At 35.3% G+C, this 27,937-nt stretch overlaps 1 protein-coding gene across 1 annotated transcript in view; it reads right to left on the bottom strand.

The window, feature by feature from the left end:
* Positions 1 to 27,937, bottom strand: part of LOC121379486 (cadherin-23-like) — a 56,985-nt gene that overhangs the window by 16,403 nt on the left and 12,645 nt on the right. Inside the window, exons 7-24 of the mRNA XM_041508131.1 lie at positions 26,733 to 26,887; positions 26,071 to 26,223; positions 21,718 to 21,885; positions 20,125 to 20,189; positions 18,985 to 19,177; positions 18,147 to 18,395; positions 17,362 to 17,434; positions 16,503 to 16,789; positions 15,626 to 15,764; positions 14,951 to 15,099; positions 13,977 to 14,129; positions 13,085 to 13,282; positions 12,461 to 12,625; positions 10,438 to 10,499; positions 6,476 to 6,713; positions 5,643 to 5,888; positions 1,647 to 1,719; positions 125 to 417 (exon numbers count right to left, since the gene is read on the bottom strand). Coding sequence (XP_041364065.1) covers positions 125 to 417; positions 1,647 to 1,719; positions 5,643 to 5,888; positions 6,476 to 6,713; positions 10,438 to 10,499; positions 12,461 to 12,625; positions 13,085 to 13,282; positions 13,977 to 14,129; positions 14,951 to 15,099; positions 15,626 to 15,764; positions 16,503 to 16,789; positions 17,362 to 17,434; positions 18,147 to 18,395; positions 18,985 to 19,177; positions 20,125 to 20,189; positions 21,718 to 21,885; positions 26,071 to 26,223; positions 26,733 to 26,887 — 3,059 coding nt within the window. The remainder of the gene's footprint in view (positions 1 to 124; positions 418 to 1,646; positions 1,720 to 5,642; positions 5,889 to 6,475; positions 6,714 to 10,437; positions 10,500 to 12,460; positions 12,626 to 13,084; positions 13,283 to 13,976; positions 14,130 to 14,950; positions 15,100 to 15,625; positions 15,765 to 16,502; positions 16,790 to 17,361; positions 17,435 to 18,146; positions 18,396 to 18,984; positions 19,178 to 20,124; positions 20,190 to 21,717; positions 21,886 to 26,070; positions 26,224 to 26,732; positions 26,888 to 27,937) is intronic.

Here is a 27,937-nt window from a genome sequence, read left to right as displayed (position 1 = left end):
GTTGATTGTTGAGTGCGGAAGACAAGGGCCACTGTATACTGTAGTTTAAGTTATTGTTTGTATCTTTATCTGTAGCAGAAAACCTGTATATAAAAAGTGTACTAATTGATGTTGTTTCATTAACATCAATGCTATCAGAATCGTGGGTAAACTTCGGGGCTTCATCATTGACATCAGTGACTGTAACATGAACTGTCGCCGAACCATTGTGAGGTGGTGTTCCCCTGTCAGTGGCCAGCACAGTCAGGGAATACGAGGAATTTCGTTCACGATCTAGCTCTCCTGCCACTTGGATCGATCCTGTTTGACTGTTGATTCTAAACTTGTCGGAACCTGGTCCAGACAGCTCATAGAACACCTCACTGTTCTGTCGGGTTCCATCTCCATCCGTTGCTGTAACAGTAGTCACATCGGTCCCTGCAATACAAAATACAATGAATAAAAATAATTCCCCCAGAATCAAATGCATCCAAGGTAGACGTCATATAGAACAATTAGGTTATGTTGTCGAGTTCGTCTAAGTATTAATGCATTGTGTTATCGCGTATTACGGTTTTGTCGTTCAAATTAGATGTTTGGATTTATTTGTTTCTTTTTTAATAAACTAAGTTTGTGATAGTGGGAATTACAATTTTAGTGGGAATTACAATTTTATATCAATGTTTGCAGGGTGTCTGTTATACGTTTTGTTAGCTAAAATATCAGTTTAACAAGAGTACTATTTTGGTTCATTTTGAAACCTATCATTATCAGTGATTATACCAAAATGACATATATTTTTTGGTCAACCATTCGTCGCGGTTACAGCAGCTTATAATAATGTTTGGTTTATCAAATATGTATGCTCAGTATTTTCATATTGATAAACATATACAATTATCTGTTTTTTTTCACACTTTCCTTTAAGTATTGTCTGCAATTGATATATTTCGATAATTTTCTTAAGATACCAACTCAAATGGTAGTTTTATTCTTAGTGGATATATATCATGGAACCCCGTATGTAATAAAAACAACACTGATATGACTGCAATTACGTTTATTAGGTCATGTCATAAATAGGAACAGAACTTTGATTGCTCACAAAATATATTCTGTCAAAAAAAATATATATACAATAATTAAACATAGTTAAAATATTTCTATAATGTCTTATATACAAAATAATAATTAAAAAATGAAAAAGCAACAAAACAAAAGACCTTACAAATCTGCATCGATACATGCATCTGTGAAAAATAAATTGTATATACTGTTAGAAAGAAAACATAAATGTAAGTTATGGATCCATCTGTTACTGATACATAATTATAGGTATTGTTGAATTTAATATGTAAGATGACTTCAGGGCCCCAATCCTAGCAATAGCTATAGACATATATCTGGGACATTATAGGACACTGTCAATATCGTAATCATGTAACCATCGTTCAATAAATGAAAAAGGTAACACAATGTCAAATCAAGACCTTTGATTGTACAAAGTATTATAGCTATACATTTAGAAATTATTTAAAGATTATATTACTGTCAAATGTCATGTGACTGTGCAGTAGGTTCATATCTTGCCAAATGACACTTTGTGTTTGTTTTGTTAAGTGTAGTACTTAGCAATACAAAAAGCATCTGATAATTAGTTTAATTACCTGGGTAACTATCTTCACTAATGGTTGTATTGTATACAGTACTGTTAAACACAGGATATTCGTCGTTCTGGTCCTAAAAACAGAAATAATTCCATACTATACTCTTCAAAAAAGTAGTGGAACTCTAATAAGAATTTACAATTGCCAAACTTGTAAGGTATATTAGCTGTGGGGAATGGTTATATGATAATAGTGAATTAATTGAGCAAACATTACAACCGAGAGTTCAGTATTACAGTAGGCGTTATGACCACCAAAGATCTTGAAGGACACTTGGGGTCAGAAATGAAATTTGAAAGTTGACGGTTTTGTATCATTAATCGCAAATTCAAACAATAAAAATTACTAAAAACAAAACAATGACAACTGTATGATCAACTGAATGAAAAAAGATTGACAGAAATAATGTTCCACAGTGATTAATCGACCTTCCTGCAAATTGTCAAAATCCAGAATGACACCCCACGCACGTGTACGGCGTGATGCACGTGCAAATTACGGAATGTGTTTTGTTGTGTTGATAAACAGACCTGAACGTTCTTTACTAGGATGTCTGTGGTCAAAACGTATGTTCGGTCTAATAGATGATATTAACATTAATATTTCAGGTTCCCCTACTTTTTTTGAAGAGTATATATAGGCAAGGATCCAAGAAATGGATGTGTGGTTGAGTGTGCACACCCACTATTTCGAATTCATAATGTCCCCAACTCTTGTTTAAAGTATGAATATAATGCATTTGTGTTGAGTGTGGACCATGTAATATCTTGGTTGGTTGAATGTTGCAACATGAAGATTGCATGCTAGTTTGCACTGGAGTACTGTAGGTTCCCTAGAAACGTCCTGGAACCAATCGTGTCATTGATTATACTTACTAACAAATTCTGTTAGTTAATACTTCAGTATTGTAAAATATAATAGACTAAAGCTAGTTTCTATTATGACATATGTTTATTAATTGTGCGCTCCAGTGTATACCGCATTTTCTAGCAAATTACTAATTCAGCTATCTGCAAGCTTTATGTGACTTGCTTCCCCAAGCCCATCCTCTTTTGATAATTTCATATCGGTTAAGGTTGATCTACAAGGAAAAAACATTAGGGTATTTTGAAAACAAATTATTGTATATTATTGTGAGCTAGGGATGAGACGTGGTCCAGTGGTAAAGCGCTCACTTTATGCATAGTCGGTTTGGGATCGATCCCCGTAGGCCCATTAGGCTATTTCTCATTCCAGCCAGTGCACCACAACTGGAATTTCAAAGGCCGTGGCATGTGCTATCCTGTCTGTGGAAAAGTGTTTATAAAAAATCCTTTCTAAGACTATATGTCAGAATTATCAAATGTTTGACATCCAATAGCCGATGATTAATTAATCAATGTGTTCTAGTGGTGTCGTTAAAGAAAACAAACTTTAACCACTGTGAGATAATGTATGAAAGCGATCAACATTAGTTTAACATAAATATATATAGTTGTATCAGGCACATTCAACATAATATGGCAGCGTCCTACACATTTTGAGAAAGTCACTAGCCCTCACAGAAGCTTTGGCTGCCGCTCTATGTATTAAGTAATACAACCGATAATTTTCACTAGTCAGAACCGAGGGCTAATGGATTTGTTAAACTCTACATATGGTAGTGGAAAGGGTCCTTTATTGTTATACATCTAATGTCGACGACAGTTACTCTTCTCAAACAGTTTTTTGTCTTCGTATAGACTAAATATAACATATTCAACGTTAATGTTTTGATATGATATATTTGAAGAAAGGTACCTTTTATTTGTTTTTGTCTAAAAGTATGTAAAAAAAATATTGTCTTGTGCACAATACAAACTTGAAGTGAACCACTTTTTTTCTTCTTTTGTTTTTACCGGCCTCGGTGGCGTCGTGGTTAGGCCATCGGTCAACAGGCTGGTAAGTACTGGGTTCGGATCCCAGTCGAGGCATGGGATTTTTAATCCAGATATCGACTCTAAACCCTAAATGAGTGCTCCGCAAGGCTCAATGGGTAGGTGTAAACCACTTGCACTGACCAGTGATTCATAACTGGTTCAACAAAGGCCATGGTTTGTGCTATCCTGCCTGTGGGAGGCGCAAATTAAAGATCCCTTGCTACTAATCGAAAAGAGTAGCCCATGAAGTGGTGACAGCGGGTTTCCTCTCAAAATCTGTGTGGTTCATAACCATATGTCTGTCGCCATATAACCGTAAATAAAATGTGTTGAGTGCGTCGTTAAATAAAACATTTCTTTCTTTTTTGAACCGCTTTTTATTTTGATGTGGGAGGCATTGTAATAATATAGCTAATTTTGAATTTGCATGACGTCAGTATTCCAATGATGGCACTTTGCATTTCCTTAAAATACCAAGAAACAGGGTATCTCATGTTTACGTTTTGAGAACTTGGAAAATTCCAGTACAATATTGCTATTGAAATATTTTTGTTTGAGAATTACAGAAGCAACTGACTATTTTTTTTTAAAGAAAACCTTGTAATAAAAAATGGTACTGGTTACAAAATATATACTGACGGGGAAAAAACGTAACCGGTTTTGGTAATATAATTGTTTTATCTGTATACCAAATGTAGAAACATTTGACACAACTACCTCAACACGATTGAAAAGCTAAATACCACGAATGTTACAAGCTGATAGGGTAGGGCTAATGTTCTAATTATGCAGGGGCAATCGCAAGATCACGTCGCCAGTTGGGCGTCTCAGAGCTACATAAACATTAGCTGACGGTCCCAGGAATGGACGTCCGTCAAGATAGAGGCATACGTCTCACACACCTCTGTACTAGATTTCAGACGGGTACGGAGACTACGAGTCAGGTTGTAGGCACTCATGGTCGCCCAGTGTGTCCCCGAAAGGTTAGGGATCGTTTGCAGGAGTTAAAGGCCACGACGTCCTTACGTTTGTCCGCAATTTTACAGCCGTAATATATTGGGATCAGGTCATCAGGTCTCACGTCCTTCCACTTATCCACGCGCATAACCTTATGTTGCAGCAGGATAATGCGAGGCCGCACGTTGCGAGGGTTTGTCTTAACTTTCTCAACCAAAATAATGACCCAGTGCTCGATTGGCCACCCTACAGTCCAGATTTTAACCCGATATGGCATTTGTGTGACGAGCTGGACAGGATGGTCAGGAAGCACGTTAGCATCCAAAACAACTTCACTCAGCTCACGGTGGCCCTTCTTCATAAGTGGAATAACATCCCACAAAGGACCATAAACAACTTGATTGGTAAGTAGAGTTAGAGCAGCGACTGCAGACCGAGGTGGGGCACACACGCTGTTGATTTGGATCAGGAAATGGTGTAGGGTACCCACATTTCAACGTTATCTATGCAAAAGTCATATGTGATAACACAACAAAACTTGTCAAAATTTATTCAGTAATGAAGATATAACCTACAAATTCAAACAATGAAATAATCATCAATAAAACATTTGAAATATTTACCACCCAAAAAAAAACTTGCGTTTGTTTCTCCGTCAGTATAGATATGAAGTGAAATTACTGTAAGATATGTTATATTTAATGTGTACGAAGCCGAAAATAGGATGTGAAGAGTGACTGTCGTCGACCTAGGCAAACCCAACGTACTATGCTATGGTATAATGATGATATACATAAAGAATAATACATTCATTACCATTTATTATTTTGTTTCTGCAACTTGTGAAATGATTCCATCACGGGACGGGACGTAGCCCAGTGGTAAAATGAATGTCTGATGCGCGGTCGGTCTAGAGGTGTCGTTAAAGAAAAAAACTTGTTTTTGTTCTACCACAAACTATAATGAATGGTACATCAAGATTATTCTACTATGAATACCGTTTGACAGTGATTATCATTTCAAAGCAATATTTGGTTAACTAGACTTCACTTTTGCTTTTCTCTATTAGTCTCCATAGCATTTTCTCAGTTTCTAAAACAAGTTAACCAGTTAGATATAACTCAGATGAAAGTGGCAATACCTCAACAGTTATGGACACGTTAGTCATAGTCCACAGATGACGTGGTATACCCCGATCTTCCACCTTCACTTGTAATTCGATGATTCCATTTATATCTGGTGGCAGTCTTTCGTAATCCAAACCTGGCTTCGGTTTTATATTTCCTGATTGTGAATCTAGTGTAAAGTTGTTCTCCAGTTGATGGCCAGTTCGAACAAACGAAAAACTAAAGTCTTTGTTGGGTGACAGAACATCATCATCTGTTGCCTGTAAATGGTTTTGTATATTCACATATATTGTAGATATTTTAAAAATATTATAATACTGTATATTGAAAGAAAATGCACACAACTCAATACAGGAACACACATACATGTTCGTCACTTGCTCACTCACATACACGTGATATCAAAGTTTTAATTTGAATTGTATCTACATAATGCCAAAGAACTGATACATGGATACATGATTAATATTGTCTATGACCTTTTTATTTTTTACTAATGCTTCTTATAGAAACTACAGTTTTAGTAACTGGCAACACATTGAAATTTTGATATTCTTGAGTTATTTAAGATTGTATGTGAAGTCGATTAATTTGTAATTATTTCTCATATATATATATAATAAAATACACCCGGCCGGGATATATTTTTTCCTGCCATCCCGTTGGACCTGCAATCATTTTTCGTTTCTAATTTATGATATGTTTGGTTCGGCAGGTTTTGATTCAGTGCGGTAGAATTGGCAGCTTACCGGACCAAATGTCCAGCAGGAATTTCAGCCAATTACGACCCCTATTATATTATGGAGAGTTGCGAATTATTCTCCCAAAAGGCCAACACTTGATATACCTCTACTTTGACTGGTCGTATAAACTTTTGGGTGTTTTCTTGGACGATTCCGTCATAGCGATCTCTTCTGAATGTTGGGGTATTATCGTTAACATCCACAACATGAACAGTGACTTGGATAGATGTGCTCCGGTCGCCTTTGTCAAATGCATCCACATTCAGCTTATAAACAGTTTGAGTCTCTGCATCGAGAGCTCTGGTGGCTGTTATCTGGCCTGTTGATTCGTTGATCGTAAATCTGTTCAAAACCAACGCCATGTTATTTAGCATGGATTTGTCTAATGGTACTAACTGAAGAATGTTCAAACAAACATTTAAACTAGAAAATATTTTAATGAATTAATGACAAACAATGCCAGAATACTGTGTAAATCTAAAACTAGTAAACAGCTTTTTACAATAACAGGACCAAATCATGATTTAGTATGTTATGCTATCCTACAATGAAATATTGTGACTCACCACATCACTGTTTGGCTTAACCCCTAACTGTGTATAGTATTTCAGGTCTTTCATTTCAATAAGAAAATTGCACACTGAGTTAATTAGTGGGTCCAATAAGGATATTTTTTTGTCATTATAGATTGCCTTTTTAATTTTCATTTAAATGATTCCTTTGTTGTAAAAATGTATTGGAACTGTTTTATATTAATTGACACCTGCAGACAATTCAGTTCACAAAAAAGTGGTCATCAAGTTCAAACGTTATTGCAAATTATGGAAATGTACTAGTCTGTTATGGGTTTTTTCCAAATACAGCCTATACCACATGCTATGTGAATGTAACAGAATAAAAATCATCCTCCACTGAGGGGATTCGAACCATGGACTCTCAGTACGATAGTCCAGCGCTCTACCAACTGAGCTAATAGGGAAATTCCCACTAGCTACTGCCAGTAGGAGCACTTTATACCTACACTACTACATACTCCCCCCTCAAGTGAAGCTATGTCCCGGAGCTGTAGGCCACGGGCAGTTGAACTGTTACGGGTTCTGACTGGGTTATAATTGTAACCTTCTGTTAAGAACACACCCAGTCCCTACGTCGGCTACAAGTGAAACAGAAAAATCAACCTCCACTGAGGGGATTCGAACCATGGACTCTCAGTACGATAGTCCAGCGCTCTACCCGCTGAGCTAATAGGGAAATTCCCACTAGCTACTGCCAGTAGGAGCACTTTATACCTACACTACAACATGAACATTAATTTTTTAAAAATTAAGTGAAGTTGAATCGTGTTGCTCTGAATTTTAACACAAATAATTGTGATTTAGTAATAAAAAGTGCAATATGTTTTAATTTTACAAAAACATAACAAAATTAAGGCACCTTATTGGTTTGTCACAAAACAGTTCGTAACCATCTAATAATGTTTGACTTGATAAAATAATTCTACATACATTTGTGGTTTAAAAGAAACTCTGCAAAGTAATAGAAATGTGAAGTAGCTGAAGGATTTGAAAATGATACACTCTGAATGTGGATTTGTAGTGTAGTGTCCGTAACGTTTCAAAACACATCATTATCAATTTAGATACTTTATAAAAACTACCAAACGACTTACTCAACTGTTCTTGTATTTTATTTGGTAAGGATACAGCATGTCAAAACAAGAACAAACATAAATAATATAGATGAATTTTTAATTGTTATAGGATTTATTTTCTTGCGAAAATATTTCTGAATTATGTTTAGTGTTTAAACAATTTATATAGAAATTTTGTAGTGAAATGTAACATAACCACAACTAACTGATTAAAAGTAAACAGTAATACCAACAAGATATAGATTACATATGAATATAATACATTTTTGCAAATTACTATTTTATTAAATATTTAAGCTGAAATTTGAAAAATGTTTTTTGTCAAATCTTTCCTAAAATTTACTTTTCTTAATACTCACATCTGAAATGTTAATATTTTGAAAATAAATGTATTCAGTTGATTGGTTACTGACACTACCAGATGTCACATCCGGCCATGAACAGTTTTGTGGTTCATGAAATGGAAATAATAATTATCACAAATATTTTAAAACTGTATATTTCAAATATGGGAAATGTTATTTCTTTTGTTTTAAAGACTCTTTATAATTATATTCAAAGTTGAAATAAATTTGTGCAAATTTACGTTTACCATTGGTTTTAACAAGGTTATGGTTTACTTGGTGTTAACAAAGTTACTATTTATTTTCTGACTTTTTTCGAGAACATTTTAAGCTAACAAATGCACATTATTACTTTTCTGACAGTATATATATTTACATACTATGTATGTACATATAATTACAAACTTTCCAAATTTATACGATTTACTGTATTCTGATTGGCTGACGTCACTAAAAAAACCAAGCGTTATCCTTCCATAAACCTCATAAAAATACGTCATCACGGAAGACCAAGATCGATTGGAACTATTTTTAGCTGGATGGGCGAGAAGCCCAATGACCCAGTTCGGTAATCGTTTTAAAAATAGAACAAGGAAGTGACCTGTTTTCTCGATTAAAAAAATAAGGGAAACTGGATGAGATATTCATGTTATAAATAAATAAAAATTACAATATATATATATATATTTTTTTATTCTGTTAAAAAAACCCCACAAAACATCCAATAGTATGTATACATGTATTCCTACGCTTATTTACAGAACATGGTTGACGGTAAGAACGAAAGAAATTATTTTTGAGTGTTTTAAGGTACACTTCTTGTACTGTTTGTAATTATAAGAATTGTTTCTCATTTTTTGGGAATTTATCGATGTATAAAAGTCACAAATGTAGTATAAAATCGCGTGACTTTTATACATCGATAAATTCCTAAAAAATGAGAAACAATTCTTATTAAGACTATATCTAAAACCCAGGTTTTGTTTGATACTGTCCATAACCAAATACTATTTACTTTCATGTTCTTTGCCTGTCTAAGTTGAGTGTAAATCAGATTAGTCGGCCTTTAAAATAACAAATAGTTGAAACTGGTAATAATTTTAAGATGTCTCAGCACAATTAGCAATTTCATTTTATCTCTTATATTCATATGTGTTCGCCATGTGATGCATAAAAGCATATATGGTTCTTTAACCTTTAGTTAAATCTTAGATGAAATAAATACTATGTTGACTAATGTTCATGAATCAAAAATCCTGGCAAATAAATGCCACAATATTAATTGGATGAAGTGCATTTATGTCTTGTTACCCAAAATTGTAGTGCCCGTAACCCTACAGGCAAAAAGAAAGAAGCTATTGTCATAAGCATAATTTAGAATTATAATGCTCATTGATACATTTTCCAATAGTAAAATGGGCATACTTTTATTGAAATAAAATTTAATTAGATCTACCATAAACTGTTAATACAAACAGAAATGAAGCGTGAAACATGTTATGGATGCATCTGTCTTATTTTGCTTGTGTTTAAATAAAATAAAACTAAACAAATAAAAAAAGACTTAAGCACATCTAAGGTAAACATGTGCTGTTTACCATTTGTACATTTGGCTCCAGACGTTGTATGAACTAGCTGCTAATAGCTCACCAGTAAAAGATTAATGGATAAATATAATTAAAATGATATCTACTAGCAAATAGTTTTAAATTTTTTGTTACAAATCTTTGCACAGATTGTCACCTCCTATTTACAAATGCAAATATAACAACCAATAGCTCGCCATTTCATTTTTAGTTTACTAATATGTGTTTAAAAACACAGATATAGTACGTCGATACCTGGTCATGTATCTGTAAATAGTCATCAATTGATTCACTGCTAAATTAGATGTAAAATGAATCGAAAGACACCTTGTAACTTTTAAATATTCGTCAACTGATTCAGTATTTAAAACATCATCTCACTTATTGTTCTGATACTACATATAACTAGATAGCCAATCAGCATTGAAATGTTAAACATATCTTAACGTTGGCTCTCTGTATGAAATAATATATTTAATACTTACGCATCTTGTTCTTGCAGTACATACTTCCCCATTCCATACTTTTCTGAGTCTCTATCAGTTGCCTAGAAACAACATAATATTGTCTATATTTTGTGTTTAAAACAAAACAGAAGAAATATTAGAATATAAACAAAATAGTGTGTGATCCCCAAGTTATGACCAAAAAAACCCCGAAGAACAGTTATTCCCTAGTGCAAATCAATTAGAAAGTGAAACCCCCCCAAAGACATCACTGATAATGTGGGGTATGATGTAACTCTTTTGTGGAATCTATGGACTGGGTTTTTTCTCATCCCATCCAGTACACCATGACTGATACATTAAAAAAATTGTGGTACATATCAAAGATCCTTTACTGATTTGTCGATAGATCTCCTCTATACGAAGAGTCAAACTAAGCACATAATAGATATTAGTGTTGGGAATTAGTTGCAATTTTTATCATCGATCATATTGTGCAATTGGTATGCACCCACTGATCAAATTCTGTTTATACTATTGGATATAATTATATGCAAATAAGAGGTATTTGAATTATTTGAACGTTCCACCTACATAGTATTGGAGTAGAACCTATAAATTGCTAATTTTACATTTAATATTTATTCAGTATCTGATTCTTGTTATTTATATTTCAACATAAACAAAAAATAAAACATATGTACATTATTTCCATCATATAATATATAGAAAACATCGCAGATAACATATTTTTGGTGAGAAAAAATTATGAATTTTAATGGTCAATAATCACATCTAATCAGTAAAACCCATCCAATTATTTTTTTATATTCTATTTACGCAATATGAAGCTGGACCATCCCTTAATTGGGATGGTGATACGAACGTGTGTCTTTTTATCCATTGCCAATAAAGATATCGCAACTTGTTGGGTGCCCAGCCATGTTGGCATCAGGGGTAATGAAAAGGCAGATTCAGCTGCCAAGTCTGCTTTGGATTTGCCTCATGCCGGGGTTGGTGTACCATATACTGTATACCGCTCGCATCAGTTATACCTACTTGACCTATTCATTTATGTTGAAGAAAGATCCCCCACCTCAGTGTGTGCACTTCCAGTGTATTCTGACAGTGTGCCACATTTTGGTGGAGTGCAATCATCTCAAGGAAACTTGAAAATATATATTTGGTCAAAGAACTGTGATGAAATCCTTTCGATTCAATCCAGAACTTTTATTACAATTTTACGTGATACTGACTTTTATTTTAAATTTTAATATTACCCATCTGCGATATTTGTATTTTTTGCACAGTTCTTTACACTGTGTTTTAATTTCACTGTTGAAGTTTTATACTGAGGGATATCATCACGTTAATTTTGCATTTACCTTAGTTTGACACCCACTAGCCAATGTATTTTATGTGCTGGGGTGTCGTTAAACATTCATTCATTCATTCATTCATTATTTTTATTCTAATCAATTATTGAATCTGAATGACAAAACTGTTATTTTTAACCAAGACCATATATATATGCACAGTGCAGAGTTGAATGGACATTTGATAAAATAGCGGTCGATTCCATGAATCTATATCAAGTGCCTCGTCCATAACAGATCATTTCCTTAACAATACACCTCCCTGCACAGCCACAGAGGTCTGCCACTCCCAAACTAGTTTACCAAAAAAAAAAATAGAACAAGGCAGAGTTCATTTGAACAAATATATATGTGATGACATTCGCAAATGAATCACTGCCAAAACAGTGATGATATCAGGTGTTCGTGAAAGTTGAGCACATCCTGCCCCTTTAGTGGCACATGTCATGAGTACTGCCACCAGTGCTGTCAAACCCGTCATTTCATCTAAATGTTGAAATAACTTGCAAATGTTTCACAAAAAATATCAATAATATGCACAAGTTGAAAATCTGGAATGGTGTCAGTAACCAAATAGTCTACGTTTAAACATGTACTAAGGTGTCGTCACACAAACAATCCTTTAGTTTTCCCACTAACAATGTTCTTAACACTAACAATGTTCTTAACACTAACAATGTTCTTACCGTGACTTGAATCACTGAAACATTTGGCCTGTTGTTCTCGGTGATGTTGGCTGCATAGTGTGTCTTATTGAATGTTGGAGAGTTGTCATTTGCATCTATTATCATGAGTGAAATGGTACATGTAGTGCTACGTGACTCTCTTGTTCTGGTCTCCCTGGCAACAACCTGAAAACACCAATAGATTATAGAATACAGTGTTGTTCAAGAAACGAAAGATGTCATACATACACGTGGATCTTAGAAATAGATAAGTTTATTTTATTCCAAATTGGAACAGAAATGAATGAATGAATGAATGAATGAATGCATATGTAACGAAACTCCAGCACATAAAATACATCAGTTGTTGGATGTCAAGAAATATATGAATTAATGTTTAATGACACTGTCAAAACAGTGATGATATCGGGTGTTCGTGAAAGGTGGTCATACAGTGCCCCACCCATGGCACCTGTCATGGATACTGCTACCACAGCTGCCGTCTATTAATTCATCTGAAAGAACGAAAACATAAATGTGTAAGAGTCTCAGACTAGTGTCTTGTAAACAAAGCATTATATCCCAGACCACATCTTCTACCATGTCATCGAGCAGCACGTTAAGACTTGTGTACACGTCTCAGACGCTGAGACTGAGGCTGAGGCTGATGCTGAGGGTACTGTTCACAGACGTGTCTAGGTTTGCCATACAGTTCAACAACGCCAGAATCCGTCTGTCGTCGTCCACGTGGGAGATCACGTCGTTCACGTGGGAGATGCCAACACCAGGACAGTTTCCAGGACAGATATGGTGACGACACACGTGACAGCGTCGGTGGGATGTCTGTTCATTACAGGACTCCTTAGTACATCATCCACAGAAACTTGACAGGACATGTTTTTGATGCCTTCGTCACTTTGCCCAATTTGTCCTGCTGCTATTTTTCACGAGGACAATGCGAGGCGAGGGAAATAAATTTCCCAACACAAAATGATATCCAGCATATGGACTGACCATCATTCTCACCAGATGTGTCACCTACTAAATATGACTGGGATGGGTTCGTCAGACAGCTGTACAGGAATTGGGAAAATTTCTGCAAGCAGAGAGTCAAGTTGACTTCTTCTCGATAGCATGCAACGCTTTGTTGAAGGTCTATAGATGAGATGTTGTTTCACTCATTACTGAAATGGTGGTGTTGTGTAGGACTTCGGTTTTTGAGGTGCAACCAGTGCTGATCTGAATGCTTTGACCAATATTATTGCCATGAAGATTGCAGAATGATATAATAATGTACCATAGCTCCAAGTGATGCAAATGAGATTGACAGCACAACATTAAGTCCAATGGAGAATTTCAATGACAAAACCATACTGCATACTACATTAGTATCTCTGCAAACGCTGAGTCCAAAAGATATGTTCATAACGTTGTTACGTGCTTGGTCTAAATAATGTCTACCATTCCACAGGACGATACATCCTATTCCATTGTGCACAAGAATGGTAGCTTTTAAATATCAGTGTATTAAACTTACATGTATTGTCATGTTGTGAACAGTTTCATAATCCAGCTCTTTCTGGTGTTTAACTCTGAGAAGAACTGAGGCAGTAGATGTAACGTTTTCAGGAACAGGTTCAAATGTTGTGTTGTGATCCAAGAGCGTAAGTCTGAATACGTTGTTGATACCCTGGTAATGAGAAGGTGAAAATATGAAGTAATTTACGTACGTTACCCTAGACAGCTACGTTGATGTGCTCCTACGCTGAACGACAAAACCGTAATACACGATCAAGGCAGTAACCTATTTGTATGCTTCGAAAAAAACATGAGATATATAGATATAGATATAGATATAGATATAGATATACAGTGAGGGAGAGAGATAGAGGAGAGAGATAGAGGAGAGAGAGATACACAACAGAGCAAGAGAGAGGAAGAAAGGAAGGAATGTTTTATTTAACGATCCACACATATTTTTGTTATGGTCAAATCATCCTGGACATATGGTTAAGGATCACACAGCGACGGAACTCTCTGCCGCTATGTCTTGTTGATTAGCATCAAGGAATATTTTACATGCAGTATACCACATACAGAACTACATACCACAGCCTTTGTAAAACCAGTTGTGGAGCACTGGCTGGAATGAACAATATACTAATGGGCCTCCGGCGGGGATCGAACCAAGACCAATCACACCTTAGGTGAACAGTTTACCACTAGACTACATCCTGACCTACGTGAAAGAGAAAGAGACAGAGAAAGAACACGAAGATAGATATACCAGGTCAGATCCTAAGGGAGGATGCTGGGGATACCCTTGCATATCATAGTGCCCCGGGATTCTAATGTTGGAGATGTAATAACTGCGTGTGTTGGGTGTTTTCGTTGAAGAATGTCTGTTATATAATGTATAACATTGTACTTCAGAACACTGTAGGTATCCTTTCTTGAAATTGTACCCCCTCCCAAGAAATAGCATGTCCCTTAATATAATTATGATATCACCTTATCCTTATCAGAAACTGTAAGTGCCCCATTCTTGAAGCTGATAGGAATACCAGGTTGGCTGTTTTCGGTGATTGTAGCCTCAATCTTTGTGCTTGAGAATGTTGGTGGATTGTCATTGACATCTTGTATGTTAATTGTAAGAGTTCCTATATCAGATAATATAATATCATATAGAAACCATGTATAAAGTATTGTACTAAAACAGAATTGCACAGAAGTTGATCTGCTAAATGGTTCAGCAAAAACGTTCATTAAACATTTAACTTGTTCTGAAAAATATTTTATTTCATTATTGTATCCATATTTTCACATAGGCCTATAGCTGTATTATAGCTTCACAGCCATAAGTAAATGTAATAGCTTTCATTGTCAGCTAATACGGTTTGTATAATAGTAGCAAGTATTATTTTATGAAAAACGTACACAAATGTGAGTCATGCGAGTATGTTAACTATGGAACACTGAATTAATATTACTTAGTATTATACCTGCTGAACTATAGGGATAATATAGTATATGGACATTGAATTACAATGACAGTTCCATAACTGTTGAACTAACGATTTCCGATTTACCGTTATATAGATTCATACCAGAAGAACTATAGAATACTGAAATGTTTTATACCTTTTGAACTATAGACTACTGAATTATCATTACACAGTTTAATACCTGTTGCTGTCTGAATTGTTCCATTTGGTGCATTCATATCGACAACATGTACAGGCAATACGACCTGTTCCAGCTGTTCTCTGTCAACAATTCCAATGACTTTTATATTGCCAGTACTACTGTCAATCCAAAATATTTTCTGTTGAAGAAAACAATAAATATAAATATAGATTTTACTAATTAGACTGATCCCAAAGGAGCCCCACCCACTCAATGTGGTAAAGTAGTTAATTTTGCCTTTATGTTAGTTGTGTTGCTAATGAAGGACACCCATCTACATTACATTAATGCCACATACCCTACTTTCATTGAAACATTTTAGATTCACTCAGGTCTAATATATTTTTGTTTTTGTAAAGTAACATGTTCATAATTTGAGAACGAAAGAGAAATTGCACATGATGATTATGATGGTGTATCTTATTTTTTTGATTATATTAAATTGAAGTTCCACCACACTAGTCTGGCTACACAATTCTGTTGTCTATCCAGGACTCAGAAAAACAGGCTAATGCAATATAAACCAACTGAGAGAGAGAGAGAGAGAGAGAGAGAGAGAGAGAGAGAGAGAGAGAGAGAGAGAGAGAGAGAGAGAGAGAGAGAGCGAGCGAGAGAGAGAACGAGAGAAGAAAGAAAGAGAGATTAAGATTGGGAGATACAGAAAGACAGAAAGAGAAAGAGAGGGACAGACCGACAGAGACAATTAACAACATAGGTTTACCTTTAACTCTGTCGTCCCAATGGACCTTCCTTGACCATCAGTTCCTCTTGCCCTGTCCCAGATTATGGTATAGTTAAGGTCTGCATCTTGATCTCCGTCATTTGCAGTAAACCTATATACAACAGCTTGTGTAGTATTAGTCTCGTTCAATGATACCTGAACATTTTGACTTGAAAACCTTGGAGGTTCATCATTCACATTTGTTACATCTATGCTGATCGTCACAGACCCCGTCCTGGATGGAGTTCCCAAATCCATAACTTCGACAGTCAAAGAGTAATGATCCACAGATTCACGATCCAGCTCGCCAGCACGCGTGATAAGTCCAGTGGCACTGTTAATTTTGAATTTGTCAGCACCTCCACGTTTTATGATGTAAACGATTTGATTGTTTGGAGCACTTCCATCGCCATCTGTGGCTGTCACAGTGATCACGCTTCCATCTAAATATTACAGACATGTTTAACGTTTACATACATCATCATGTTAGGTATTATTATCACGCACGTATTAAGATGCGGGCCCAGGGCAACCACCTCCCTAATTTTGGCCAAGTAAATATCACCTTTCTATAAGATAAGAACTCTTGTTTATCAACCCCACCGATCTATATTGCATTAATGTTATCCCCTAATGCAATTCCTAGATCTGCGCCTAATTATGCCACAAAGGACGCTAAAATGACTCTAAAACTTGTCTTAAATAACGATAGTCCAGACGTCTACAAACTAAATGCATAATGTACACAACAAGTAATAATGTACATAAATTAATTAACTAAATGTATGGATTAATAGAGGTCTAATTAAACTTGTTAATTTTAGTTCTGTTGGCAAAATTTCGATCTAGCTGACTCAGTATATTTTATACAACATAACGTATATTGTAAAACTGTGTTATGATGTTAGACTCTTGTTGTCACTATGCATAGTCAATAATTCTAAGAGGTATCGTTATTTAGAATTACTATATAATGGTTTTGTCGTATGTAGTATTCACTTTTTAATATTCATACCTTGTTTAATATTTTCTGGTACAGATGTATTATATTTCGTGTTTTTAAAAGTTGGTGTAAAGTCGTTTATATCCTGAAAATATAAATATTCATGAAAATTTATGAATTTTTACAAATGTAGTATTTGTTAAAAATATTTTAATAACATCTGTCATAAGGAAACAGAGAAATTGAGAAATGCATGAATCCACTTCAGATGGGTGCATTTTAAACTTATAAAGATGTGTTTGATTCCATGTATAAATATGCAAATTAAATCAAGTATTAGCATGAATGGGTGGGACGTACCTCAGTGTGGAGTTTTGGGTTGATCTCGATGGCTCAAGTGTTTTCACCATCCCAACCTGAACCCGTCGAATAGTACATCAAAGGGCAGAGTTAGATCAGTTGCTTATTATTGAAAAGGATAGTCTATGTGGCAGCGGATTCCCCTCACTCACTCTACCATCTATCTATCTATCTATCTCTCTCTCTCTCTCTCTCTCTCTCTCTCTCTCTCTCTCTCTCTCTCTCTCTCTCTCTCTCTCTCTCTCTCTCTCTCTCTCTCTCTCGATCGATCGATCAAGTATCAAAGACACCTCGGCTATGTCTAATGATTAAATGTTAGTAGTTAATGAAAGAGAAGTGAGAGTAGGCCTTACAGGTTCCATAAATGTCCTTTGTTAGATTCGCTATTGGAATTCGATTCAAGTGCATACCACACTAACTACTGAATATTGTTCATTGGTAATAGTGTTAATTGTCTAACAGTGTCTAACTTTGCTACGTCACACGAGTTCACTTGCCTGGATAGTAATGGATGCAGTCACGTTAGAACAACGAACTGGAGCCCCATTATCACAAGCTTGCAGGGTAAGGTGTATTATTCCTTGCAGTGATATCATTAAAGCCTCGTAATCTATAGCTTGAGTCAATGACACCAATCCACTGGATGAATCCACAGTGAAGGAATGTTTCAGGTTAGATGGACTAGTGCTAACAACACTGTAAGTCACCTTGCTGTTTGGAGTATTTTCTTTGTCCCTGTCAATCGCCTGTTAGACAAGCAAAATAAAATAATAACTTGTTTTAAAGTAGTCATTTGCTTATCTGTACAAGTTTTAATTTAAATAGACAATAATTAGAAAATAATTTAATATATTCAAACTGCAATGCGCAGCTTATGTTTCTTAATTTTGTGAGGTTTTTATATTTTACAAATATGCAAATACAATTTATCCAAAAAAACTCCGAAATAAATTAAATAACAACAAAAATTGTCACTAGGATCATAGCAGTTATTCAAATCTCAACTGTCATTTTCAGGTAAAACACGCCAGCACTCCCTCAGATTCCATAATTTGATACTACAACCATCTCTGCTTTAAACGTCTGAGGATAGCTCCTGTATGACCCTGTCTGTACACATCACAGCTCAAAATTCCTGACTGCACTATGACAGCCTCACAATCTGGGCTATTGACTTGATGGCAAAAAACCACTTGTAAATTTTATTTCTTGATTGGCAACTTCTTGAACAGAAAATTGTTTTCATAATTATCTTCTGGTTTTAAACTTATTTTAATTACAACTAATTACCTCTATTTTTAATTCATTGTCAAACTCAGTACTGTTTTCTTTAACATGACCTTGATAATCTGTCCTCAGAAATTTTGGAGCATTATCATTCACATCCATGATGTAAATAGTCAACGGTGCCGTCTGCCGTCTACCACCACCATCAGTGGCAACGATCGTCAGGTAATACGACTGCTTGGTTTCATAATCGACAGAGCCAGTTATCTCCACTTCACCTGTTATATTGTGTATCCTGAACCTTAAAATATTTGAATTATATAAATATATGTCTGCCAGATCAATATTGATGTAAAATGTACAAATATAGCGTATTTCAAGTTTTCTGTCAGATGGTATTTATATCATACGAGTTGAGTTTGTATGATCAGTGTTGTATAGAAAAATATATCAATTATATTTGACAGAAGATATGACATTTGTTATGTCTATGCTGACCATCACTTCTGTTAATTTAGCATTATTCTCAAAAAGCTTATCAAAGGATGTGTTGACACCAACGAGAACTGACTTTTATGGCTTATGCTCTTATGTTCTAAACCACATTACACACTCATACACACACACATACACATACACACACACACACACACACACACACACACACACACACACATATATATATATATATATATATATATATATATATATATATATATATATATGTTCTAAACCACATTACACACTCATACACACACATACACATACAACACACACACACACACACACACATACACTAAACACAAATATACACACACTAAACACACTAAACACCAACAAGACACACGCACGCACACATACATTGGTTGTTGTATCGAAAGTTCATGATGCACATCAAAATGCAAAATGGTATGTCCGTGTTAAGAGTAACAGTCAAAAGATTAGGTTGTCTGTCGTGAATGAAATCTATTATTCATGCTTTAAGATATTCTTGAATGTTTTATTCTAAAAACATTTTTTAAAGATTATCAGTAGCATGTTCGTTGCACAGGTATGATAAGTGATTTTTATAATATTAACAATTAAACAGTGTACATATTTACACAAATATGAGAACTAATTGCAAAACACATTTATTACCATTTGTATTGAATATCCTATATCATGTGTATCATGTGGATATCCTGTATCAAGAGCAATTAGATATCGTTCATGTTATTGCACATATACTAGTTAATACACTCTTACAATCCCTGTCCTCCTTGAAGAGAATATACAATATTTCCAAATCGAGTGCTGTCAGCATCTGTTGCCTAGAAAACAGAATTTAAAAATGTGCTTTTTTTGTTTTGTTTTATTTATTGGAGGGTTTTGGGGGGAGGGGGGCGGGGGGGGGGCAATGTTTGCAGCAGAGACATTTTTATAATTGTATTAATATCACAGGTTACAATATTCTCCACTTGACTGAATGTAAGAATTAAAGCTTTTATCCCTGAGTTTATTTGCCTTTGTAAGATGTTTCTAATAAAATTTGTACCTACTAAACTTACAAATTATATACAGATTAATGTTTACAAATACCAGTGTCTGTATATTCTACATATTTCTGGTCGTCCAAATGTTAATAAGTAGCCAAGACGGAACTTTTAATAATTTCGTACATATAAAGAAATATATAATAGGAAATAACTATACGTTCGATCTAGTACAAACATTAGGACAATCAGAAACACAGCTACTGATATTTTATGCAGAAACAAAATACATTTAATATGTAATTATTGTCATTAAAACGTCTATGTTAGTCTCAAACTTCTTAGTAACGGCAGAAAACTCAAGATAGTCCCTTTAAAGGGACATTCCTGAGTTTGCTGCGATTTTTATGATGTTATTGACTAACAGAGACTTTTTAGCGACTGTAATTACATATCAAATATATTTTTATGCATAAAATATTGGTGACTGTATATCAAACATGTTTCTGATCGTGCTAATATTTGTACTACGTTAAATTTTTTCGTACGTACGAAATTATTTGAAGACAAAATCCAGCTTGGGTTTTTTACAAATATTAAGACGACCAGAAACACATACAGATACTGATATTCTAAATAAGAAAATATATTTGATACGTAAGTTTAATCGTAGAAATATTTTATAGTAGGAAGCATCTTACAATGCAGCAAAGTCAGGAATGTCCCTTTAACGAAACTAGCCTAGGAACTCTGTAGATAATACGTCGAAATAGTAGTCTTCCAGTATCATACTTAAGCACAAACCAATTTTTGACACATTAGTACTGATTCTGTATTCAATGCCGATGTAAAAATTAAAGTTAAAACATGAATTTATATTTATGGCACACATAGACAATGTTCTTCGGGGCAAACCAGTATTTCTTTTTGCTTTCACCAACTTCACAATTAAAATGTTATTAGTTGTATTACTATTATTATTATTACTACTATTATTATTATTATTATGAGCAAATGCAGGATGTCTCTAGGGAGGGAGTGCAACGTTTAAAACACCCCGCTTGCAAATATATTACATGCTACCTCTCCCAATTAAACACAAATATAATTATTCTATTAATTTGTTACATACTGGCTTTTAGGTGCACTCCCCCCCCCCCCCCCCTTCCTGAATCCGAACCTGTTTACATATCTAACATAAAAAATTTAAAGTATGACTTCATTGCTTGTAAAGACGTTGATCAGAGTTTTTTTTTTTTTTAAAACAACTATAAAATAGATTCACATACCTATTTATGTTTCATGTTGCAGATCTTCCAACAGTCATGGTCAAGTTGAGATTTTTACCAAATAATTTAATACTCACATTAATCGTTATGACGTTTTCTGGCGTTGTCACATCTGTCTCATTTATAGACGCAGTATAATATGATGACGTGAACACAGGGTCGTTATCATTTTCATCAAGGATGTTAAGTGTAACAGTTGCAGTGCTGCTGTGACGTTCAGCAGTACGAGTTTCTCTGGCAACAACCTGAATGTATAGCGGGAATAACAGGTTAATGGCGTATGTTATTGATTCCGTTTTATCACGTGAATGAAAGAATGATGAACTCCACAAGAATTTCTGAGTTTATTTTCCCATCTTCAAGCTAAATAAATATGCAGTTTGAAGTATAGTATACAGAATTCTGACTTTATCGTTCTAAGATGTATTTTTCACTTCAAAAATAGTTTTTGAGCTCATAATTACTGAAGAAGTATGTACTTTTTGTTATATTTATCGCAACACAAAACTGTATTTCCATCTATTGTATTGAAATTAATGACGTAAATGAGAGAGAGAGAGAGAGAGAGAGAGAGAGAGAGAGAGAGAGAGAGAGAGAGAGAGAGAGAGAGAGAGAGAGAGAGAGAGAGAGAGAGAGAGAGGTTATTACCAGAGTGTTTTTCGGTATCGTTAATATCACATATTAGGAATAAAAATTGTATTATGCGACGTGTTTTTATAAACTGTACACGCAACTTTAATTCCAGTCCACCATTACTACATATTCAAATGACGTAAAAATATGTGGCGCGGTGTATTTTTGAATGGAAATGACGTCAAACTCGAATGACGTCATTTTGGATGTCCTTACATCAAAACAAACTAGGGCTTAACGGTTTTTTGTTTTCTGAACGCTGGACAGCTTTCGGTGTCAAATTGCCATTGAAATGTTTTTATTCGATGACCATGAATGCATACGTCAATTGTGGAGTGTCACACATGTACGTTTGCTTAAATGTCAATAAACCTAGTGCCGTGACCTCGATTAATTTACATCTAATTTGCAAAGTTATCAAATTCTTAAAGTATGTAATCTTAAAAATATCACATACTTTGATTGCACTGAAAATGTAAGATATTATATGATATATATATATATATGTATGTATGTATGTATATATGTATGTATGTATGTATGTATGTATATGTGTATGTGTATGTGTATATGTGTGTGTGTGTGTGTGTGTGTGTGTGTGTGTGTGTGTGTGTGTGTGTGTGTGTGTGTGTGTGTGTGTGTCTATGTCTATGTCTATATCTATCTATATCTATATTTGGTTAATACCAACAATGGTTGCAGAATAAAAAAATATATTAAAACAACTGACCCTAGTTATCAGGTAGTGTTAAATATGTTCAGCTATTACAGCTTTCATTTATTTTTAACCGCTAAAATCTCACTACACAGATGTCATCTGCCATTGAAACCCATGTTTCAAATGAAGAGTGCCAATAGAACGGGTTCACGTTGACACTAACAACATACACCAATGCGAACATACATTATATAAGCATTTATTTTCACTCCAAAATTGAGAACATTTTCATTTAAGTTGTTTGCTATATGACCGAATCTGGCTGTAGTTCCGCACCGAACTAATTCACTCCGGCTGTCTCTTACGCTGTACACCCATGTCCCAAACGGTCAATGCACAGTATTATAAAGCAACATGGGAAAAATACAGCCAGAAGGCTTACCATTAAACATACATGTTGTTTTAATTCTTCACCATTTCCTAGAAGTGAATACATGTGTCACAATTAGGAACTATAGTGAACCGTGATGAATGAACTCTCACCCGGAAGTGAACTGTGTAGTGAGACCTAACATATACATTTCTTACAAGTTCCTGCTTATCACATGTTGCCACCCTGGTGTTTGTAGTTGGTAAAAATAACTTTATGCAAAGTAAAATAGGTATGTGCCTCGCAAAACTAGGGTCAGTGTCTTTACGTGAAGAAGACAGAAGTATTATGTCACTGTGTATACAGCAAATGATAATATACTGACGGAAAAAACAAACTAAAGTGTAAATATTTCAAATGTTTTACTGATGATTATTTCTCTGTTAGGATTTTTAGGTTATGTCTTTATTACTGAATACATTTTGACAAGTGTGTTGTTTTATCACAGACGGTTTGTGCATGGACAACGTTGAAATGTGGGTACCCTACGCCATTTCCTGATCCAAATCAAGAGCGTGTGTGCCCACCCCGGGCTGCAGTTGCTGCTCTAACTCTCCTTACCCAATCAAGTTGTTTATGGGCCTTTGTGGGATCTCATTTCACTGAAGAAGAAGGGCCTGAGTGAGCTGAGTGACGTTGGTTAGGACGTTGACGCGCTTCCTGACATTCCTGTCTATCTCTTCTCACAAAGTTTCGATCGGGTTCAAATATGGACTGTATGGTGACCAGGCGAGCACTGGAACATTGTTTTGGTTGAGAAAGTTAAGAGAAACCCTCGCAACGTGCGGCCTCGCATTGTCCTGCTGCAACATAAGGTTATGCGCGTGGATAAGTGAAAGGACGTGAGGCCTGATGACCTGATCCCAATATCTTACGGCTGTAAGATTGCCCTGGATGACCTAGTGAGATGTTTTTTACGCCATGGGAAATACTCGACAAATCGTAATAGACCCTCCTCCAAATCTATCGTTTTCCTTAACGCACGAGTGTGAATATCGCACACCTCGACGTCAATAGACACGTTGTCGTCCGTCTGACCTATAAAGCGAGAACCGAGACTCGTTAGTGAAGAACACACGTCTCCAGTAGACCAAGTGAAACCGAGTTGGTGCATATGTATACAGCCATTGCAATCGACGTTGACGTTGCCTGGATGTAAGTTGCGGATCAACGCAGATACTTAGTGGCCTTAGTTAACTCCCGCAACCGATTCCTAACCGTTCGTTGATACAATGGGCGACCATGAGTGCCTACAACCTAAATCACCGTCTCCGTAAAGTCTGAAATCAGTTGTGAGATGCATACCTCTACCTTGATGTGACAACGTTATGCGCGGACATCTGCTCCTGTGACGGCCAGCTAATCTTCCTGTGGCTCTAAGAAACCTACCTAAATGAGCTATCGATGACTCATGTACCCCAAATTGCTGAGCGACACGACGTTGCGATTGCACCTGCATAATTAAGAGCAATAGCCCTACCCGTATCAACTTGTAACATTCGCGGCATTTTTCTTTTCAGTTATGTTGAACTGAAATGTTGTGCACTCGATGTGTACTGTTCACAACTTCGATTTGGTATGGAGTTCAAGTCCATAGCACGTGGCAGTGACTCGGATGCACGCTTTCTTGACAAATCGGTAAAAACCATGCAGCTTGACACGTTCTTACGGTTGGCCCAATTTTAACCAAGGATTCTTTAGACAGTACAATGGGGTAGCTATGCCATATGTGTCAAATGTTACTACATTTGTTATACCGATAAAAAAAGTTATATTACAGAACTGAACTTGCGTTTGTTTTCCTCCGTCAGTATATATTAAATGATAACTAAAGTGATTGCTCTATCTAGTCAGTATGTGTAAGAGTTCAATTCCAAATTGCGATATATCCATTTTGTGTTTTTTCTGCAACATAATGTAGCGCATATTACACGGAACATAGTTCATCATCCAAGTTAATGGGAATAGATCATGTTTTGACGAAAACTTTAGTCATATTGATGAGCTGTACTAACATCAGTATACCCTGGAAATCTGGAAATTGGCGTATATTGTGTTTTTGGAAATGAACTTTTCACTTTAATTCTATAAACCATTTTTGAGGGCAATTATACTAACCTTTTTGCAAGACATATATCCTCCATATTGTTTAGAAAGATTTAGATTGGTCAAAGTTTACTATTTAATGCCTATAAATGTTTTGAATCTACAAGCCAAAGCATGTACTTAAAAATACAGATAACTAAATTAAGGTACACCATTCATTTAGATAATTGTGGTGTCTAGAATGATAGATAGGCTGTATTAATAATTCCGTTTTTAAGGACTTTCAATAATGGATATAATGACATTGGTTATAAAGTTAAAGTGGTGTGCATTCATTGTCCATCATTATAAATATCACTGCCGTGTATTCAATGAGTGGTAACGACTGTCCTAACTACAATATGTTGTGTTTACTGTATGTTTTATTATTTAATAAAAATGTTAAAACTGTAATAGAGTTGAAATTTATATATCTGTACAAGACAGAATTCTAAAACAAATCAACAAAGCTAAGCTAACATGAAATATTTTTCAGATCAATTTTGAGAAATATTGTGAACAACACGCTAAACTTGCAAGTATATTAATCAAACTTTTAAACTAATATTTTGAAATTAACATTATATGAATTGCATATGGAATTTTAACATTTCAAGAACTTACTTCGAAAATGAGCTGATGCTGTTGCTCATAGTCAAGTATCGTTTTAGTTTTGACCTTCAGGACAACAGAACCACTTGAATGAATTTCACGGGGATCAGGTTCAAAATATTGACTAAGTTTTCTTATTTCCAAATTAAATACCGAGTTGTTTCCCTGAAAAAGACAAAAAGAACATTTTAAATAATCATACAAGGTAATCAATTTCATGAACATACTCATAAGCTGCTTTGACAAAGTTTAGTGATTTAATGTGTTATCCACTTCTCTCAAATGGCAGCATATTATTTATTACTAATAAGCAGACATGGATAATTTATACAAACATTCCAATATACAGAACAACACAAATCATGGCCTTTCATCCAATGAGTTTAAATACTCAGTGGGGAGTTGAAAAACCATTACATTGATTTTTCTCTACCAACAACACGAACCATTAACCCATTGTCCTGGGTAGACAACCCATTTAGCTGGGGTGTATGTCCAGCACACTGCGATTGAATCGTATTTGGATACATGGATGGAAATCTAATAATATAAAAGTGTATGGCCTTTGATGTATCTGTTATGGGGTAATGGTGATGCCTACCCAGTATGCCTTGCGGTGCACTACTCTGTCTTGGAACTGTTACACGATGTGATGTGGGTGTTTTTTAATATACCTTGTCTTTGTCAAGTACTCTCATCGTAGGTGGCAATAGTAATGACAGCGGTATTCCAGCTTCCGTATTTTCCCTGATTTGAGCAGTATAGTGGCCGTCATTCATAAAAACTGGTGGATTATCGTTCCTGTCTTTAATCGTTATTTCTAATGTATCTGCAAAACAAAACCAGTAAGCAGAGTTACACAAAATGCTTCTTGTTTCTTATACACTGACTGTTGTCTAGGGAAATACATCCTTGCATTACTGGCATTGTGGTAAAGCTATCAGCTTTATCACTGGCAGGTATAGGGGTTCGCATCTAGACTACTGCTTCAATCGAGAGTTGCAACGGACACGTAGAGAGATGTAAGACCTTTACAGCTACTTCCCTCTCACTAACCACTCCATAGCCAAAATATTTATTTTTTTTGGTGTGTGTGCTAGGATGTTGTTAAATACTCCTTCATCAGGGCATACAGTTTGAATTTTTCAGACAATCTATGCGATTTTAGTGTTTACACTAACGATTTTCTTCAGTAGATACAAATGAAAAGGTCAGTGGGCAACGATAATCAAACGAGAATCTAAGATCAGCGATTTTTTCATCAAATTTCATATCATAAATACGAAAATATAATTGTTTGGACTAACTTGTATGATGTCAGGCGAAAATAAAAATTAAATTTGTTTGTCCTAAGCCGACCGACCCATGAAAATCGACCAGTGCCTCTTTTGGGCAAGAATTATTATTAATATTTTAAAATATTTAATCAATTTCAATTTAGCCTTAAACTAGTGTAATACTGATCTGTAGATGATATTTGTCAAACATTTTAAAACCTTGATATAATTTAACCAAAATGTATTAACATGAGTTTCGATTCGTTGGAAATCAGAAATTCTGTAAAATGCTATTCACAGTATGGTAAGGAGAACACAATTTTCTCGCAACTGTCGAAAGATATCTCGTGCACCACGGTGCATGTTCGTAATACATGGAACATGCTTTTGTGACAGGCAAAACGGTAGCTGCACAGGTACCTTTGTGTGAGCCAGATGAGGCTATGTATTGGCATGTTTTGACAGTCACAAAGTTAATATTAGTGGTAATTTTGTCCGACACTAGATACAGTCGCTAGATGGCATCGCCTTTGCTATTAATAGACCCGAAACAGTCTGAAAGAAGCTACAAGTGTCGAACTCCGCAGAAAATCCGTAATTGA

Source organism: Gigantopelta aegis, chromosome 8 (genome assembly GCF_016097555.1).
Source record: "Gigantopelta aegis isolate Gae_Host chromosome 8, Gae_host_genome, whole genome shotgun sequence".
Lineage (NCBI taxonomy): Eukaryota > Metazoa > Mollusca > Gastropoda > Neomphalida > Peltospiridae > Gigantopelta > Gigantopelta aegis.
The sequence above is the reverse complement of the archived record's forward strand: the minus strand, read 5'-3'. Positions and strand labels throughout refer to the sequence as shown.